General features: G+C 45.5%; 1 protein-coding gene across 3 annotated transcripts in view; it reads right to left on the reverse strand.

Moving 5' to 3' along the window:
* Positions 1-20,340, reverse strand: part of ZNF280D (zinc finger protein 280D) — a 138,462-nt gene that overhangs the window by 84,324 nt on the left and 33,798 nt on the right. For all 3 annotated transcript variants that reach the window (XR_014225140.1, XM_082253418.1, XM_082253417.1), the window contains exons 2-5: positions 19,118-19,262; positions 11,085-11,147; positions 10,631-11,001; positions 10,395-10,512 (exon numbers count right to left, since the gene is read on the reverse strand). Coding sequence is in view for 2 of the 3 variants with exons in the window: in XM_082253418.1 (XP_082109544.1) it covers positions 10,395-10,512; positions 10,631-11,001; positions 11,085-11,147; positions 19,118-19,262 (697 nt within the window). In the remaining variant the exon portion in view is untranslated. The remainder of the gene's footprint in view (positions 1-10,394; positions 10,513-10,630; positions 11,002-11,084; positions 11,148-19,117; positions 19,263-20,340) is intronic.

The following is a 20,340-nucleotide window of genomic DNA, read 5'->3' on the forward strand; positions in this document are numbered from 1 at the left end:
AGCAGAGGAGGGGCGAGGAGAGGAGGGGAGGGGAGGGTAGGGGAGGGGAGGGTAGGGCAGGGGAGAGGAGGGGAGGGGATCAGCTCTCACACTGACTATGAAATGACAGGCAGGGAGGGAGGGGGGAGAGTGGAGACTCAGAACACACAGCAGGATGACGGAGGCATGTACAGCTGCAAGAAAAAGTATGTGAACCCTTTGGAATGATATGGATTTCTGCACAAATTGGTCATAAAATGTGATCTGATCATCATCATCTAAGTCACAACAATAGACAATCACAGTCTGCTTAAACTAATAACACACAAAGAATGAAATGTTGCCATGCTTTTATTGAACACACCATGTAAACATTCATAGTGCCGGTGGAAAAAGTATGTGAACCCTTGGATTTAATAACTGGTTGAACCTCCTTTGGCAGCAATAACTTCAACCAAATGTTTCCTGTAGTTGCAGATCAGACGTGTATAACGGTCAGGAGTAATTCTTGACCATTCCTCTTTACAGAACTGTTTCAGTTCAGCAATATTCTTGGGATGTCTGGTGTGAATCGCTTTCTTGAGGTCATGCCACAGCATCTCAATCGGATTGAGGTCAGGACTCTGACTGGGCCACTTCAGAAGGCGTATTATTTTCTGTTTAAACCATCCTGTTGTTGATTTACTTCTATGCTTTGGGTCATTGTCCTGTTGCAACACATTTCTTCTGTTGAGCTTCATCTGGTAGACAGATGGCCTTAAGTTCTCCTGCAAAATGTCTTGATAAACTTGGGAAGTAATTTTTCCTTCCATGATAGCAATCCGTCCAGGCCCTGATGCAGCAAAGCAGCCCCAAACCATGATGCCCCCACCACCATACGTCACAGTTGGGATGAGGTTTTGATGTTGGTGTGCTGTGCCTCGTTTTCACCACACATAGTGTTGTGTGTTTCTTCCAAACAACTCAACATTGGTTTCATCTGTCCACAGAATATTTTGCCAGTACTGCTGTGGAACATCCGGGTGCTCTTGTGAAAACTAAACGTGCAGAAATGGTTTGTTTGGACAGCAGTGGCTTCCTCTGTGGTATCCTACCATGAAATCCATTCTTGTTTAGTGTTTTACGTATTGTAGATTCACTAACAGGGATGTTAGCATTTGCCATTGACTTTTGTAAGTCTTTAGCCGACACTCTAGGATTCTTCTTCACCTCATTGAGCAGTCTGCACTGTGCTCTTGCAGTCATCTTTACAGGACGGCCACTCCTAGGGAGAGTAGCAGCAGTGCTGAACTTTCTCCATTTAGGCTGCATTCACACTTGAGCGTAGCGTTTTCGCACGTTTTTTACCGCGATTTTACCTCGATTTCCAGGCGTTTTTTTCAGGCGTTTTTGGAGGCAGGCATTGACATCTATCAAAAACGCTGGTAATCAGCCCAAAAAGAAGCTCATGTACTTTTTACAGCTACAGGCGTTTTGCAAAACGCTCAGAAGTGAACAGGGGCCATTTAAATGAATGGGGTTTTACTTGTTGGGCGTTTTGGAACGTTTTTTTTGAGCGTTTTTGGAGCTGAAAAACACTCAAAAACGCCCAGGTGTGAATGGAGCCTTATAGACAATTTGTCTTACCGTGAACTGATGAACAGCAAGGCTTTTGGAGATACCTTTATAACCCTTTCCAGCTTTATGCAAGTCAACAATTCTTAATCGTAGGTCTTCTGAGAGCTCTTTAGTGCGAGGCATCATTCACATCAGGCAATGCTTCTTGTGAAAAGCAAACCCAGAACTGGTGTGTGTTTTTTTATAGGGCAGGGCAGCTGCAACCAACACCTCCAATCTCATTTCATTGATTAGACTTCAGTTGGCTGACATCTCACTCCAATTAGCTCTTGGAGATGTCATTAGTCTAGGGGTTCACATACTTTTTTAACCTGCACTGTGAATGTTTACATGGTGTGTTCAATAAAAACATGGCAACATTTCATTCTTTGCGTGTTATTAGTTTAACCACTTGCCGACCGCTCACATTGATCGGCAAAGTGGCTTGTTATCGTCCAGCAGATTGTAGACTTACGTCGCTGGACTCCTCCCCTTGTGGGCGGCGCGGGCGCGCCGCCGGAGGCTCGCTCCAGCTGTATTCAGACACAGCGGGAGTCGGGCCAGGGGAGGAGAGTCGGTGATCACCGCCGCTCTTCCCCGATCGTCGAGGATCGAGTGAGGTGATCCGCCAACTTGTGTAAACAAAGCGGGCGGATCTCCTATGTGACTGGCAGGAACAGATTACAGGATTCAGCATAGCTGAACCTTCGATCTGTGCCTGTGTCACACAGTCCCCTCCCCCCACACACGTCAGTAAGCACCAGGCATACATTAACCCCTTGATCACCAATAAAAGTGAACCCCTTCCCTGCCAGTGTCATTATTACTGTAACAGTGCACATTTTTTTAGCACTGATTACTGTAGTAATGTCACTGGTACCCCCAAAAGTGTCAAAAATGTCAGTTAGGGGTCCGATCTGTCTGCCGCAATGTCGCAGTCCCGAAAAAAAAAAAAAAAAAATCGCAGATCGCCGCCATTACTAGTTAAATAAAAAACAATAAAAATGACATAAATTTCCCGAAGTTAGTAGCTGCGATAACTTTTGCGCAAACCAATCAAAATACACTTACTGCGATTTTTTTTTCCAAACATATGTAGCAGAAAAAAAAATTGGCCTGAAATGTTAAAAAATTTTGATTTTTACATTTTTTGGGGGGGGGGGGGGGGAATTTCATATAAAAAAAATGTGAAAAATATTGTTAAAGTAAAAAATCGCACAGGTGATCAAATACCACCAAAAGAAAGCTCTATTTGTGGGGAAAAAAAGGACATAAATTTAATTTGGGTACAGCGTCGCACGACCGCCCAATTGTCCGTTAAACGCAAAATATGGCCTGGTCAGGAATGGGGTAAAATCTTCCAGTCTTATTAAAGCGGTTAAGCAGACTGTGATTGACTATTGTTGTGACTTAGATGATGATGATCAGATCACATTTTATGACCAATTTGTGCAGAAATCCATATCATTCCAAAGGGTTCACATACTTTTTCTTGCAGCTGTAAACTGACCACAGTATCATGGATCAGCAGCCATGATTACCGTGGTCAGCAAACACAGGGGGACACAGGAACATGCAAGATCAACCAGGTATTTTACAACATAGAACGGGACAAACCCTTTTTTCAGGGTTACAACAACTTTAACCACTTCTGGACCAGGCCTTTCCTGGTACTTTTTGTTTTTGTTTTTTTAGTAATAATCAGTATTTTTTGCTAGATTTTTTTTGAATCCCCAAACATTATATATATTTTTAAAAGCAGATGTCTTGGAGGGTGTTGCGATTTTTTATGTCACACAGTATTTGCGCAGTGCTTTTTCAAATACATTTTTCTGAATTTGAATGCACAAAGACACAATATACAACGTATGTATGTAAAATTTAAAAGATGATGTTATGCCAAACAAATAGATACCAAACATTTCACTTTATAATTGCGCACACCCATGCTACGGCGACATTTTCTCTTTCGTTCATTGATGGACACAGCTCCTGATTCTTCTTAAACTTTGGGTTATACTGCCCCCTACAGGAGAAGGACACTAGGCAGGAAAAAGCTTGACTACGCCCATGGGCAGTCCCAGGCCACTCTCCGCTATAGGCATTCAGTTTTGTTACAAGCAGTGTCAGAAGAAACCCAACTTCACAGAGGGGTGGGTGCTGTGTCAGTCAATAAACATCAGAGAAATGGATTTTACGGTAAGTCAAAAATCCCATTTTCTCTTTCGTTCATTGACAGACACAGATCCTTATTCTTCTTAACCACTGGGACATCCCAAAGCAGTGTTAAAAATGAGGGGTGGGAAAAAAGCTGAAAAAAATTCCCAAGGCGAATCATAGCCAACCAGGTAACATGGAGCTCAACCATAAACAGCTGGAGCTCACCTGAAAAAAACAATACACCCTCAAAGAGGACCAGGTCCTCTAAACAGCAGCCTGCAAAACCTTGCGGACAAAAGAAGCATATGTAGATGCCAACACATCCACTTTATAAACATTTTGTAAAAGTGTGCACCAACGACCAGGTGACTGCCTTGCAAACCTACGTCACTGATGCTTAATGATGGAAGCCCAGGAGACACTAAGCGCCCTAGTAGAGTGCTCCTTGACAGGGAAAGGAGGAATCTGACCCCTGACGCAATAACCCTAAACCACAGTCTGTCTGATCCATCTGGAAATGGTCGCATGAAGAAGCAGACAACCCTTTCCGAGGCCCATCCGTGAGCACAAACCGTGAGTCTGAGTTCCTAAAAGACTCAGTAGATGCCAGGTACACCCTAATTGCCCGGACCACATCCAAGGCATGCAAGGCAATTTCCTTCAGATGTTTGGCCTGGAACACAGGGAAGGCAACACAATGTCTTCATTCAAATGACAGTCAGAGACAACCTTAGGAAGGAATGATGGACGGGGTGAAGCACCACCTTATCCTTGTGAATCACCAATAAGGTGAATGACAGCATAACGCCGCCTGTTCCGACACCCTGAGCGCAGAGGTGATAGTCACCAAAAAAGGTCCCCCATTCCTGGGCAGCGCAAAAAAGGTCCCCCATTCCTGGGCAGCGCAAGCAGGGAAACCTCCCTAATATTTTTAAAGGGAGGCTTTTGTAGAGCAGAAAACACCATATTAAGATCCCAGGGCAGAAACGGAGCCCCCACTGAATCAACCAAATGCCGGGCACCAAGGTACACACCAGGGAGTATGAGGCCAAAGGTCATTGGAAAAAGACCGCCAAAACTGATACCTGACCGTCAATGCCCCCCCGAAGGAAGGTTAAGATCCGAGCCACTGAGAAGGAGTGAGGATAAGCCCCAAGAGACTCACACCACGCAATGTACATCTTCCACATACAATGGTAGATCTTCCTAGAAGTAGATTCCTAGCTTTTAACAGCGTAGGAATCACCGACTCAGATAAGCCTCCATCCTTCAGCACCTGCAAAGCCCTCAAAACCAGCTACTGTAAAGCAGGATAGTGGAAGATCAGTCCTTGGGACAGCAGATCCTCCCTGAGAGGAAGTCCCCAAGGAGCATCGGCGACAAGTCGTACCCGATCGGCATACCAAGAACAGCAAAGTCAATCTGGACGGAATCCCTTCTGATTTGATCCTGTACAGGCGTCGTGGCAGAAATTTCAGAGGGCTGGAATGAACTGGTCAGCCCACCTTAGAATGAAGGTAGCTTTATTTAACCTGAAAAATGACGAGTCCACTACAGGTGGGACCGTCCACCTTTAATTCAGTTAATCCTCACAAGAACACCGCAAGACAATGTTGTCAAATTAAGCGGAAAAGGGAACACCCTTGCCGCTTTAGAGGGCCCATGGGTGCCAAAAGGGACTGGCGCCATAGATGCAGCATCAACCAAATCCTCAATTTTTAAAGTGTCACGCACTGACACAAACAGTGCATCCACCAGCGCCTTTTCATGTGCGGCTATAGAAGCAAAGGAATCATCCTCACTATCTGAGCACTCAGGGTGCATGGACGCAGACCCAGTAGGGACGCTATATACTAAGCTCACCCGGAAAACATAACAATCAGGAGAGGCCGCCAACTGCGATCCCGCAAAGGGAACGCAGACCAATGGCCCACCTACTGGACACCGTGACGTGGGCAGAGTACCCTGATGGCCCCGCAGCATTAAAAGAGGCCGGTACCCAACACAATAATGGTGGCAAGGCTGTCATTAAAAAAATGAAGCACCCTCACAGCGCCACCCCTTCCAAAGGAGGCGCCAAGCTGACCACAGGGCCTAGCAGGCTGCAAGCCACGGTCTACATTTTTGGGGAGGCCCAGCCATAAGTGCATGGATCCCAGCCCAGGAGATGCCCAAAGGAAGAGTGGGGGCTTCAGCTACATGCACTGGGGTGGCCCCCCAACGGAGGCGCCCGACTCTGATGCATTGCCTAGTAGGCCGTATGCCACTAGCCGCGGCCTAAATTTTTGTGGGCGCCCAGACACTTGGACGCAAACACCAGCAGAGCTGACCACCCAGGGACAGCGGAGGGGAGAGCGGATGCCCAAACGGGAGGAATTGGCTTCAGCCACCCTCACAGGGGCCGCCTCACATAGTTTTCAACTAGTAGGGCGCAAAACCGCTGCCTACATTTTTGGCCAGATCTGGTCGCGCAAGGCGCGTACCCAGCGGATGCTAAACTAACTGCTTCCCCAGCCCAACTACCGCCGCAGGGAGCCCAGAGGACATCCCTGCCCCAGTCACCGAACACTAGGGTGGCAGGGAACCCTGCTCAACCCCCGTTGGGAACCAGGAAAACCCAGTCAGCAACTCCAACCAGCCCCCCTTAAAAGCATGCGGCAACAGCCAGCTCATAACCTCAACCTGGGAGGAGGCCGAAAAACCCACAGTGACCACGGAAAAATTAGAGGGGCTGGGGGGGTGGAGGAGGGGAACCCGGGGGTCCCATCGTCCTAGGGAGGGGCCCACGTCCACTCCAAACCCCTCCATCCAGGAGTAGAGGGAGGACAGCTACTTACCATACCAGGAACAGGTTGGACACCGCTCCGGACAGACCACTGCTCCATCGTAATGTGGGTGCTGTCGGCCAGGAGAAACGCTGCGACTCAGGCGAGGTCATATGCGTCCTCGCAAGACGTTTAACTCAAAGGCCAGCCCCTGTCCATTGGGGCTATGTTGCGACCGACCTAGTACGGAGCTGCGGTCTGCACTCCTCCCTGGCCAGACTGGGGGGACCCTCTGGATCTAGATTTGAAAAGAAAAAAATCACGGGACCAGAGATCCCAGCACGGGAACTAGGTCCTAACTCCTGACTAGGCAGAAAAAAACTGAGTGCCTATAGCTAAGAGTGGGTGTATACCCCCTGGGACTGCCCATAGGCGTAGTCCAAGCTTTTTCCTGCCTAGTGTCCTACTCCTGTGGGGGTCAGTGTAACCCAATGGTTAAGAAGAATAAGGAGCTGTGTCTGTCAATGAACGAAAAAAAAATTTTTTTTTCTAAATTTTCATTTACATCCAGGGAAACCAAAAGTGATGTATGCTCATTGCTTTCTGGTTCCTATATCCTATTCCTATATCCGATCAGGTTAAACCCCCCCCCGCTTGTAAAAGAAAGCCAGCGGCTAGTTAGCTGCTATGATTGCTTTTCAAGAGAGCTGACCGTTCACCCTTAAAACAATGCCTGGATGATGCCTTCAGCTGGTATAAACACTTGAAATCCAGCGATGTACCAGTACATCGCTAGCCGTCAAGTGGTTAATAACCATTTTCCAAACAATCCCCCAAGTATTTCAAAATGTCCAGCTGTTTAACCACTTGCCGACCAGCCGTCCTAGTTATACGGTGGCAGGTTGGCTCTGTTACGCGAAACAACGTACATGTACGTCATTTCGTGTAGTAGTTAGTAGAGGTGAGCGCAGATCGGCTAGAGGGGGGGCCAATCAGACGGACTAGCGGACACGATGTCTGCTGGGCATTCGCGAACGCTCATGGAGACAGAATGGCGGTCTGCCGATGTAAACACAGTAGACCGCTGTTCTGTCAGTGATGAACACAGGGATCCTGTGTTCCTCCTATTTAGGAACACAGGTCTCTGTGTTCATCCAGTGAATACAACCCCCACACAGTTAGAAAGCATCCCCTAGGCACACATTTAACCATTTGATCGCCCCTGGAGTTAACTCCTTCCCTGCCAGTGTCAGTACAGTAACAGTGCATATTTATAGCACTGATTACTGTAGTATTGTCACTGGTCCCCCCAAAAGTGTCAGTTAGGTGTCCGATATGTCCGCCGCAATGTCACAGTTCCGCTACAAATAGCAGACTGCCGCCATTACTAGTAAAAAAATAAATAAAAATGACATACTTTCCCATAGTTTGTAGATGCTGTAACCTTTGCACAAACCAAATCAATATACAGTTAAACCTTGGATTGCGAGCATAATTCGTTCCGGAAGCATGCTTGTAATCCAAAGCACTCTTATATCAAAGCGAATTTCCCCATAAGAAATAATGGAAACTCAGATGATTCGTTCCACAACCATTCATTCATAAATCCTTCAATTTATAGTCCATATAAAAAGATTATAGCATTGCGATAGGTTATATAACCATAAAATGTCCATCCACAAATAGCCGCTTCCACAACGGGATTAGAAGCAAAATCCAGCAGGAGCTACAGAGTATCAAAGAGAAGAGTGGCACCTCGAAGTGTAGCAATATGGTTCCATTTAATGAAGGTGCAATATTTAGCAACTCACAAGGTTGATGAATAAAACAGGCACATCTAAGTATGCAGGCATCCGGGGTAAAGCTGTCCACATAGACTATCTTCTGCACCGCCGGCTGCCAGTCTGTAATCCTGACCGGGAAGACCACCCTGCAGTAAAGCGATCTGAAAGCGAGGGGCAACATGGAAGGGATGACGTAGATGGCGATGCGGAGGATGGTCCTATGTGGACAGCTTTACCCCTGATGCCTGCATCCTTAGATGTGCCTGTTCCAATCATCAACTATGTGAGTTGCTAAATGTTGTACCTTCATTAAATGTAACCATATTGCTACACTTAGAGGCGCCTCTCTTCTCTTTTATACTCAGCTGTGACTTGAGGCTACTTGTATATCAAGACATCGCTTGTAAACCAAGTCAAAATTTATTTGAAAATTTTGCTTGTCTTGCAAAGCGCTCTCAAACCAAGTTACTCTCAAACCAAGGTTTTACTGTACACTTATTGGGATTGTTTTAACCAAAAAGATGTAGCAGAATACATTTTGGGCTAAATTGATGAAAAAAAATCGATTTTTAAATTTTTTTATTGGGAATGTTTTATAGCAGAAAGTAAAAAATATTGTTTTTTTCAGAATTGTCTCTCTTTTTTGTTGATGGCGCAAAAAAAAAAAAAAAAAAATCACAGGGGTCAAATACCACCAAAAGAAAGCTCTATTTGTGGGAAAAATAGGACATCAATTTTATTTGGATACATTGCAGCACGATTGCTCAATTGTCAGTTAAAATAACGCAGTGCCGTATCGTAAAAAATGGCCTGGTCATTAAGGGGGTAAAACCTTCCGGTCCTTAAGTGATTAAACAGTTGCTCCTGTCCCTCTCTATTCAGGTAGGCCATGTGTAGCCTGTACGAAAAAAATCCCTGCCAGCTGACCTTCCTCTTTTGCAGGACGAGCAAAACGTTAGAAGTGCGCCTTCGTGGTTTCTCTGGCTTGTTCAAACTGTGCACTCTCTCCGTAGCAGCAGTGGCTGAAAGAATGCACTGGGCAGCTGAAGGGTTTGAACAAGCCAGGGGGGACGCTGGAGGAGCACTTCTAATGCCCAACCTATCCTGCTGCAGAGAAGGCGCAGCTACAATGGAGTTTTTTCAGACAGGCATCGCACAATCTAATTGTACAGAGGGGACAGCAGCAACTATCTGAACAGTGGAGGAGTGGAATGTAATTTGCTCGGGATGCTGGAATGAATGGGAGGTTTTCTGGAAATGGCAATTAAGGTGAACCAACTCTTTAAAGCATCAAAAACATCTGTCAAGACAGAAATATGTTGACTCCTTCTGAAAATAATTGTTGTCTGGCTCCAAGTTACAGGCCCAGAATGAGCATGCAGCAAAATGAAAGTCAAAAAGGCAAATTCCTTATTCTGTTTTACGTATGTGAAATTACTAAAGTCAAAGCATCAGTATGACAACCAGAGAAAGCACAAAAGGAAAGGTCAGAGGCAATAAAGCCAATATTTCTTGACACAGGTTGACAAACAAACCAAATGCCAAAAGATTACTCATACATGTACCAAAAAAAAGGTAAAAAACTATCACAGCCAAGACTTTTCCCTCTGACCTGCAGAAGCAGATTACAGGTGCATGTGCAGGAGAGATCAGTCACTTTCCATTAAAGAAAACAAACCAATTGCTCATTGGTCACAAAGATTCTTCATCATCTTTGCAAGCAGTACAAGGCACACAATGAATGAAGCAATCACTTCCCAAGGCCGGTGGTTTGCAGCTCTTTGTCCATTTTGAATACTCTCCCCATTGCAGAGATAGACAGGGCTGAGACCACATTCAGGGCCTGTATGTAGACGATCTTACTGCTACCATAGGTGACCAGACAGTAAAAGAAGTGATCCTCAACTATAATAACCAATAAAAACTCCCTGTAAACCACAGAAAGTAATTAAATACTTTTTACCTATCACTTTGCCCAAGCATACCTGGCACAGGGACTGAATGCAACAGAGGGTTTTCACATTTTTCCCCATATACCATTCACCTCTGAACTAGCAAAGACCTCAATACTGAACACACACACACACATACAGATGTAGTCTACACATACCTGTTGCGGTAAGTGTCTGCACACCTTGATATTGAGTTAATGTTGTATTCGGCCGCAAAGCATACATTACGTTATGAGAGTTATTAGCAGAAACCTGGGGAGAGGTCATAATATAACCCTAAAATACAAAAGATATAATCAATAAGCTTTCAAAAAATTTAATTGCATATATAATATATCTTCAAATATTAATTGACCATTGGACAATACAGCTTGAAGGCACAACAGACATATACCTGGTTTAACATTACAGGTTGTGCAGGGATGGTGGCAACGGGTCGCAGCGGTTGTTGTGACACAGTAGGAAATGTGATGTTTCGACATACTGCCGGACTGTTTGGTGTGAATGCCACAGGTCTGCAAATAGGCTGCATAACCGGATTTGGTCTTGGTGGCTGCTGAAATGGAAGTCCTCCGCCAACAGGTCTCCTTACAGGTTCTTGTATGCCAACAGGTCTTGGTAGTGGTTGAACAATGGCAGAACTAACTGCTGGTCTAGTAACAGGCTGATACATAGATGTAACCGGTTGATTGACATTAGCAACACTGTGTGCTGCAGTAGTCGGTTTGTAGTTTTTATTTGGCGACTGAAATGTAGTGTTGGTGCCTGCAAAAAAAAAATAAATGCTAAATCCATAATAAAGTTTATAAATTAGAACATAGCCCTAAATTTATATTAAAGACAATTACCTCTAGCAGGTGTTCCATTCTCAGTCCTTCCAACTGAGGTAGGCTGGGCCCCTGAAGAATTGCCTGTTTGGTTGATTACAAACACAGTAAATTAACGTGTTGAAGGGAACATTGCTAGTGCACATAAAATGCACATCAGCTCCGGCAGTAATTTAACTAGCAATTTACTAAATAAATCTGTAGAGAATGTAGGATTCAAAAATAAGAAAATAGGTAAAGAAGCAAAAGGACTTTAAAGGTTGCCACAAATAACCCCTAAAGGAGATGAGCACTAGCATTTTATATATAAAAACGTACAAAGTTTATTCATATTAGACAATCATTAAAATCGGTATAAAAGCTTCATATATCCATAGTGCAGAAGTGGTGCGGCCATTTTTACAGGACATTTGCCTGCTTCTGCCAGATGAGAGCATCCAGCAAACTGTCAGGAGAGCTGGCCAGATCACACAGAGCAGATTTCCCGCTGTGACACAACTTGTATATGAAACGTCAGCTGCTGTGAAAGTCCTGCCTCCTGGTTTTCGGCTTCTATGATAGACAGCATACTGGTCCAATGCCGATCCAGAAGGCGGGGCTTTTACAGCAGCTGGCATTCCATCTCCAAGCTGTGTCACAGCAAGAAATCCCCGCTCTGAGTGATCCGGCCAGCAATCCTCCCTGTGATTCCTGCTGAATTGATGGGCACTGATGAGGCTGCACTTATGGGCACTGATAGGCTGCATTGATGGGCACTGATAGGCCGGACTGACATTGATGGGTACTGACGAGGCTGCACTGATGGACACTGACGAGGCTGCAATGATGGACACTGATGTTAACAGTATAATTTCATGAGATAATTTACAAGGGTGTGTTTAGAGGCGGAATTAGGGGGGGCAAGGCGGGGCAGGGCAACTGGTGGTGAGTAACTCTTAAGGCCTTGCTATTAGCTCAGGACTTGAAATTTTGAGCCCTGCCATAGTGGATATTACCTCTGTTCACACATAGGGTAACAATTAGGGATGCACCGATCTGACTTTTTTGGAGCCGATACCGATATCTGACGTTGTGAAATCGCTGATACCGAACCGATCCGGAGCTACACACAAAGCAAGCGGCTGCAGTACAGAGCAAAGCCACTGCTTCATGTGTGTGGCTCCTCCATTCACAGGCGGAGTGCATCTGATATCACTCCGCCTGTGAGCAGGAAGTAGCGCCTCCCATCCCATACTATTACTGCACCTAGTAAGGGATAGCTGAGCCGTTACTCAGCAAAAACCGTATCGGCCCGTGGGACGGCTACATTTTACCGATCTCCGATCCAGCTATTTTGTCCGGATCGGGGCCGATTTCCGTTCGGAATATTGGATCGGTGCATCCCTAGTAACAATACAGATAACGCCTATGAATCTAGCCTTAGACACATGTAAACCATGTAGAACTGTAATATGAACAGAAAATGTATCAAGTATCACATAAAAATACATTTAAAATAAAAATAAAATATTTCTATATTTTGTTGAATTTTCTGATCTTTTCTGAATTCTATATTTAATTAAATTGTAGATCTCTATATTGGGATATAGGAATGATTATTATTATTATTAATTTAGCCATTTGCTGCCTGTTTGGATTTTCCTGACAGCTGTATTTACCCTAACATACTGTCCCCTGGTCTCAGGGGTCACCTGGACCTTTGGGATTGGGTATGCTTGAGTCTTTTTCAAGTCTTTATGCGAGTCCTAGATATGATGTTTATAGTTAGGAATCTGTGAATTAAGGATTGTAAGTAATGGGGTTTTGTTTTCCAATATGACTAGGACTCCTGAAGAAGCCATATTTGGAGAAAAGAGTAGAGATCAAGACTGACAACCGGAATTCCCACATATTTGGTCCAGTGTTGACATTCACTGTACAAGTCATAGTTATACATGGTTTACATATGTCTCAGGGCTAGATTCATATGGGTTATCTGTATTGTTATCCTATGTGGGAACAGAGTTGTTATTTACTATGGATATATGAAGCTTTTATTCCAATTTTTATGATTGTTAAATAGGAATACATTTTGTACGTTTTTATACATCAAATTTTAGTGCTCTTCTCCTTTATTTAGGGGTTATTTGTGGCAACCTGTAAAGCCCCTATCTTCTGTTTTATAGATATATGTGGGATGTGGTGCCACGTCAACAGTTTGCGCTTCATTTTGTAATGATGTACTATGTAAGATTCAACACAACCCTTGAATGTAATGTAGCACTACTCCCTTGGGAGCTGCTGGTGATGGGTTCCCCTGGGTTACCCATAGCAACAGTACAATAGTTCAGCGACTTCAAAGTCAGTCAAGAAACAGTCTAGGAGTTTTGGTTTTTGTGGTTTTATTGAGAACTTGGATAGGAGAAGGTATGAGTGGGATACTCCAACTTAAATAAACTATGCACAATTTGCTGGGACGTTAGATATAATTGAGTGCGGCAAGGCCGCTGCTTCACCTTGTCACTAGCGATGAAGTAGTAATTAATGAACCACTTTAGATAAGCTGTACTGCAGAACACTCTTTAGGGCCCTTCCTGGCACCCCCTTTGTTCCTATTCTTCAGGGCTTTCTACATGGCACCCCCTTTACTGTAATACTCTCCGTGTGAGCTAGCTCCTTGATCCCCTGGCCAGACCCTTTGGCAGGTCCCTCAGTACTCACGGACACTGTTTTTCCCAAGAGACTGCCAGCAGCTCCACCGTCAGTTACACCGGATCCTCTGCAGCTCAGCTCCACACCTGGTTCACTAGGCCGACCGCCTAAGACCACCTTCCTCATACACTGCAGGAGGAGAGACAGCCGTCCACCTCCTCCTGGGACTCCCGCCAAAGACACCCTGTCACATATCCCCCCGGCTTTTATAAACAATCCCAGGATGCATTGCAAGAATGCCCTCTCACTGGGACTCCCACAAAAGCCAATGTGTCACTGGCTAGGTTCCTCCACTGACCAACAAGCTCCCTCATCGGATACAAGGGGGACACTCCATCAAACCCAGTGAATCACATCTGGAGACATGCAAAAGGCAACCTAACAGATCAGGCTCCCCTGATAAGCAGAAGGAGCAAAAATATTTGCATTTTCCTAGCACCTACCTAGGAGGGTGCTACATCCACCCCCCCCCCCCCCCCCCCACCAAAAATGAGCCACGTCCTGTTGGCTCCGGGGCAGCCGCCCCCTACAAAAATCCTATTAAAAAAAAAACCTTAGGAGTACCCCACAAACCTGGAAAGGGGGAAAAGGGAAAATCAACAAATGAACATTAATAAATTAAGTGCAAAAATATAAATATCTTGCTGTACACTATAATACATTTTAGTTGCATCTATACCATTGCACCCCCCACCAAGCAGAGTAACAAAATTAGCCTGACTGACTATCTCTAAGTCTTCCGTTACCTGCAAAGAAAGAAGAAAGAGTTAAACATATCACAGGTACACAACAGTTGTCACTATCTAAACTTCACAATGATGAGAAGACCCTCCTTGCGGTGGCGATCTTCTCATCCTATTTCCCTGACTTCCACAGTCAGCTGCAGTGTTGTTTTTGTCATGTAGATCAGTCCACTCCTCCAAGGTGGTCCAGAACCTGTCACTAACTACCTATTCGAGTCCAATTCAGTCCTCTTTACAGGGGGTCGGTCACTGGAGCCTGAATGACCAAAGCCACCGCATAGAGGGAAGAAGAGTCTCTTCAGGGGTCCCTAACGATACCAGGGCACCCCCCACCAAACCTCTCAGCCTCTTCTTGGGCAGCCACTTGACACACTTCCAGGTCTGGCTCATTGGCCCAAGCAATCATCTGGAACCTGAGGTAAAATCTTGAGATTAGACTTATATTCTCATTCTTGGTTTTGTAATCCAGGACCCTGGCCCGATGGCCCAAAGGGTCTGCAGAACAGCAATAAGGACCTGTTCCCAACAAACTCTGGAGAGGGACGGCCCTCTAATTTGAGTCCATGTGCTAGTGTCTCTTTGTTCCCCAACCTCTTCTGCAAAGCTAGAAGGGGAAGGGATAATGGAAAAGGGACTTATGCCCCAGCAGCAACAAACTTTTGAAACTTTCTGAAGTAGTCCTGGACTTAGGCTAGCCAACCATTTGTAATTCTCTTCTTTTAAAGTCCTCTTTAGATGTAGTAATCGGGATGGGGAATGCTCACTAGCTTCCCATTTTCATCTCTGATGCGGACCGACCAGGACTGGCTGATGAACCTCCACTCGGTCCAGGTAAATGGACCACCCATAGTTCCATTGAGTCTTAACTGACAAGAAATTTTTCCAGAGATCCATCCTGGTGGAATTTCGGTGTGGCTTAGGGACAAACAGGAAGTCCCATATGGCTTCATCACACCAACACTCTCTTTTCTCCTCAATCTCCAACATGATCTCCCGAGGAGCATATGGGTAATCATACTCATATTCCATTGCAACTTTTCTTTGCAGCCACCGCTGCATCCTTGAGAAACTGGGAAGGGTTTTCCGGTTCCCTCTCCCAGCTGGAGAAAATGGGTCTCCTTACGCCTGATCAGAGAGCTGTAGGCCTCATTTTGGTCCCAAGTTCGGGCATAGTTATTGGGTGGGGTTAAATCTGGAACCCGACTGGTATAGGTCTCACAGAACCCCAGACTCTGGGCAAGCTCTCAATGCACCACAGAGTCCCTAGTCTCTTCATCTGGCGTTTCTAACACATCAGGACAAGGTGGACTGTTCCGTTCCTCAGATCCCCAGTCCCACTCAGTTTCATCTTCTGACTTCCAGACATCAATTCCTTCTTCTACAGATCAAAACCGATTCTGGAAACCAGGAGACCCCACATCGATGTCCCCGGCCTCTTCCTCACTGCTGACACTCACTTTTTCGCCCCTGGTTGCCGCTGGCCATCTTTTCTCCTCAATTTTCTGTGGAGCAGACTTTGTTTCTACTGCTGCAGCCTTCAATGCATCAGGTGGCCACTCTCCGGCCCGTACTACCTGCATGCATCCTTGCTCTGACATTCGGGTCTCCTTTGATGAGCATACTGGACCACTGCCGGGTTGCATGGCCTCCAGCTGCATCGCTACTCTGAACATTTCTCTCCCGCGACCCTGGAGAGGCCCCGATTCCAAAGCCGACAAGGCCCGAGTGACTCCGGTTTCCCATGACACACACAACTTCCTGGGCCGGCCTTCACTCTTCTCCGCCCACAGCAGCAGATGACTGCAATGCCCACACTGGCTCCATGCTTGCACCCGCAAAGTCACACTCAAACACTGGGGACATACCAGGCCTAAGTGCTCCATGCCTCCTCCGGTGCATAACGCCAGTCTTCCATCGGGCACCAACTGCACTCCTGTATCCCACAGGATGGATGTCTTCGGCTCTATGGTCTTCTCCCAGGTCTGCCCAGCAGGTTCTCCGCCAACAGGTGGAACGATCGCTGATGCGCTGTCTCACTCCAGCACTCTCCATGTTGCTTCTCCGCACACGTGTCTCCCTCTCAGCCACACCCGAAGGAGGAAGTAATTTATGGACTTCCCTTGTCACTCCTGATTGGCTGGGCGCGAATGACGTCTCCACCCACATTTCCTTTCTGGCGGTAGCTCCACCTGCTAGGCAGAACTCTTCAGCACGCGATTTCCCACGTGGTGCAGTAACCCCTCCAATGCCGCTCTCTCTCAACTCAGCCGACATGGAAGTCACTGCAAAGCGGACCGTGCCCCTCACCAGACACGCATCCACTCTTCTTGCTTGTAACAGGGCCCCAGCTGCGCCTCCATCACCTTGAGCCAGCTGTCCCTCTTTGCCAGTCCAGAGAATTGTCCCGCAGTCCTCTTCCCAGCACATGAACAAGCAAGGCCCCTCACCATACTGTCTCCAAAGAATGTCCCGCTGCCTCTAACTGCATGGCGGACAGATTATTTCACAGTATTGACACTGCACTGTACTAAACTGCAAAACACTCTTCAGGGCTTTCTACATGGCACCCGCTTTACTGTAATACTCTCCGTGTGAGCTAGCTCCTTGATCCCCTGACTTTACTGGAGTGGTCCCCCTTCCTGGGCCAGACCCTTTGGCAGGTCCCTCAGTATTCATGGACACTGTTTTTCCCAAGAGACTTTGCCAGCAGCCCCATCGCTAGTTGCACCGGATCCTCTGCAACTCAGCTCCACACCTGGTTCACTAGGCTGACCGCCTAAGACCACCTTCCTCATACATTGCATGAGGAGAGACAGCCATCCACCTCCTCCTGGGACTCTGCTTCCTGCCAAAGACACCCTGTCACATGTCCCCCCGGCTTTTTTGAGCAATCCCAGGATGCATTGCAAGAATGCCCTCCCACTGGGACTCCCACAAAAGCCAATGTGTCACTGGCTGGGTTTCCTCCACTGTCCAACAAGCTCCCTCATTGGATACAGTGGGGACACTCCCTCAGACCCAGTGAATCACACCTGGAGACATGCAACAGGCAACCTAACAGATCAGGCTCCCCTGATAAGCAGAAGGAGCAAAAAGATGCATTTTCCTAGCACCTACCTAGGAGGGTGCTACAGTAACTTCTAATGATTTTGCAGCAGAAACATAGCAGATGTAGTTGCTAACAGAAAAATATTTACTCAGCAAGATAGCGTTTACAATACAACAAAAACTGCATACTCCAAGTTCTAGAGTACATTTGTAAACTACACAGCTGTTGAGTAATATATGCATTATATGTAGTAGCAGCAATATCCTGGCTTTCATTTACATTTAGGAATGTGTGTCTTAACAATAAATTATTTCAAATAGTAAATAATAAAACACAGGGAAGAACTGAACGTTCCAGTATTTCCAATTTTGCATAGTCATGGTTTATATTATAATTAAATATGTTATTTGGGAAAGACAGCTATTATAAATAGAGCACTAAAGCTCCTTTTACAGTTGTGCAACTTGTTATGCGATTTGGGACTGCAAAATTGCATGACAAGTTGTTCTCCATTATTTCCAATGAGTACCATTCATATCTGTGCGACTTGAAGTCGCACCGACTTCAAAGTAGTCCCTGCACTACTTTGGCACGATTTTGATGCGTTTTGAGGTCCAAAGACATTCATGCCCAGTCAAACTCGCATCAAAATCGCGACAACAAAGTAGCGGGAAAATCACGGTAAAATCGTGCGACTTTGAAGTCGTACAAGTGTGAAAGGGGCCTAAATGTCACTCAGTTGGGGGTTACACGTGTTCTAAAATTACAGGCGAGAATTATCAAAACTGCAGTAACTAGATCCTAGAGCAGCTGTGCATGGCAACGAATTAAGATTCTATCTTCAGTTTGTTCAGTAAAGCTTTATAAATGAAAGAGAGAAGCTGACTGGTTGCCATGCACAATTGCTTCAGATTCAAGCTACTCCAATTTTGATAAATTCCCCTCACATTGATTTTAAAGTCTGATCAGATATAACACGCAGGGAGGTTTTTTGGGCTCCACTATTCTGGCAGGCAGAAGTAATTAGGTAGCTTTACAGCCTGAATCACTTCGACTCTAAGAGCCGGTTCACACTGAGGCGACGCGACTCCTTACTACTTCGGGGGCGACTTGTGCAGTCCCGTGCAACACGACTTCGGAGCGACTTGCAGGGACTTCACATAATGGAAGTCTATGCAAGTCGCTCTGAGGTCGCCCCGAAGTAATACAGGACCCTTTTTCTAAGTCGGAGCGACTTGTGTCGCTCCTATTAGAACGGGTCCTGTAGCGGTCAATGGATCGCGAGGGAGCGCGACTTGTCAGGCTGACAAGTCGCCTGACAAGTCGCGCTAGTGTGAACCGACTCTAAGAGAGACAAGTCAACTGTCAAACTGAAAACAACTCCAAGTGCTGCCATTGCAGTTGTGAGGTTGTTTACCACCTTCAACATAGCGGTCATAAAATAGTTGCAAGTTTTGGCAGTAAAAGGGCTAGATCAAAGTAAAAAAACAAAATAAGCTTAACTATCATCTAGGTTAAGGCGTGTGCCCAAAGGAATTTTTTTCTTCATATAATGTAAAAATGAATCTCACCTGTGTTAGTAGTTTTTGAATCACTATATTCGCGAACAAAGATAGGTTCATCGTCGTCTTCATCTTCATCATTATCTTTATCTTGTTGCTGCCATGGTTCAAGTTCTTCCTCCTCACATTCCATCAAAAGTTCAGCCATTTCATTCTAAAAAGTAAAATTAAAAATGAAATTCTAAGCAGTAGTAACCACTGGTTTCATTTTTAAACTCTTCCTGTGTCTGTTCTTAAAGTGAGCAAAAGCTCAGGTAAAGACAAGGCTTTTGTGTAAATCAACCCCTTAGGTTGCTACATAATCATACACTGCAGCCCATTGCATATTCTAAAAATACACTCCACCGCAAAGGGGCATGAGGAAAGAGGCATGACCCTCGAAATGCATCCATTTCCAACCATTTGGTCCTAGGACGAGTTTCACTGCGACCAGCTGGAGTGTATCAGTGTTACTTGAATATTTATATCAGCATGTGAGTATCCATTTTTTGCTTTTGGTTAAAAAAAATGTATTTATGGTAATGCACGAGGTGTTTGCACCTTCCTGTCTGTTTTTTGCATTGTAGCCCATGGTAAGGTGATTGTTTTTGTATCCAGAGAATGCCCACTGTTGAACCCTTTATGGTAAATGACCAAGGCAGAGCTAATAAGTGTCTGCACCCTAACTCAGGTTTGGCTGACTTCTCATTTTCTCTTTGGTTAGCCTGGCTTCTCATTGATCACTGAAGCCTTGTTTAGAATGACCCTGTCAGGTTCTTAACAACCTCAATATCAGCATACAAAAATGACATTATCTTGAGGCGTCTACATTTAAAAAAAAAAAGGTCATTTTGAGAGTGTTTGTATTTAATAGGTTTTATAACATAAAGAAAGAGAAATCAATGTTTTTCAAAAGTTTGAGTATTTTTCCTTTATATAGTAGAGACTTAAAAACCGTTATATAATAAAGACTTAAAAAAAAAAAAAAGTGGTTAATAAAATGATATTAAGTCCCCGTTCACACTGGGGCGACCTGTGAGGCGACCTGGTCGCCTTCCATAGGGAAGCTGCGGACCCGTTCTAATAGGAGCGACACAAGTCGCTCCGACTTACAAAAAGGGTCCGGGGCTTCTTTGGGGCGACCCGGAGCGACCGTCATAGACTTCAATGTTATGAAGTCCGTGCCGGCCGCTCCGAGGTCGCGGCGCGCTGCTCGCACCGCGACCTCGGAGGTCGCCCTGGGAAGTCGGATC

This window comes from Pelophylax lessonae, assembly GCF_965119305.1.
Source record: "Pelophylax lessonae genome assembly, chromosome: 4".
Taxonomy (NCBI): domain Eukaryota; kingdom Metazoa; phylum Chordata; class Amphibia; order Anura; family Ranidae; genus Pelophylax; species Pelophylax lessonae.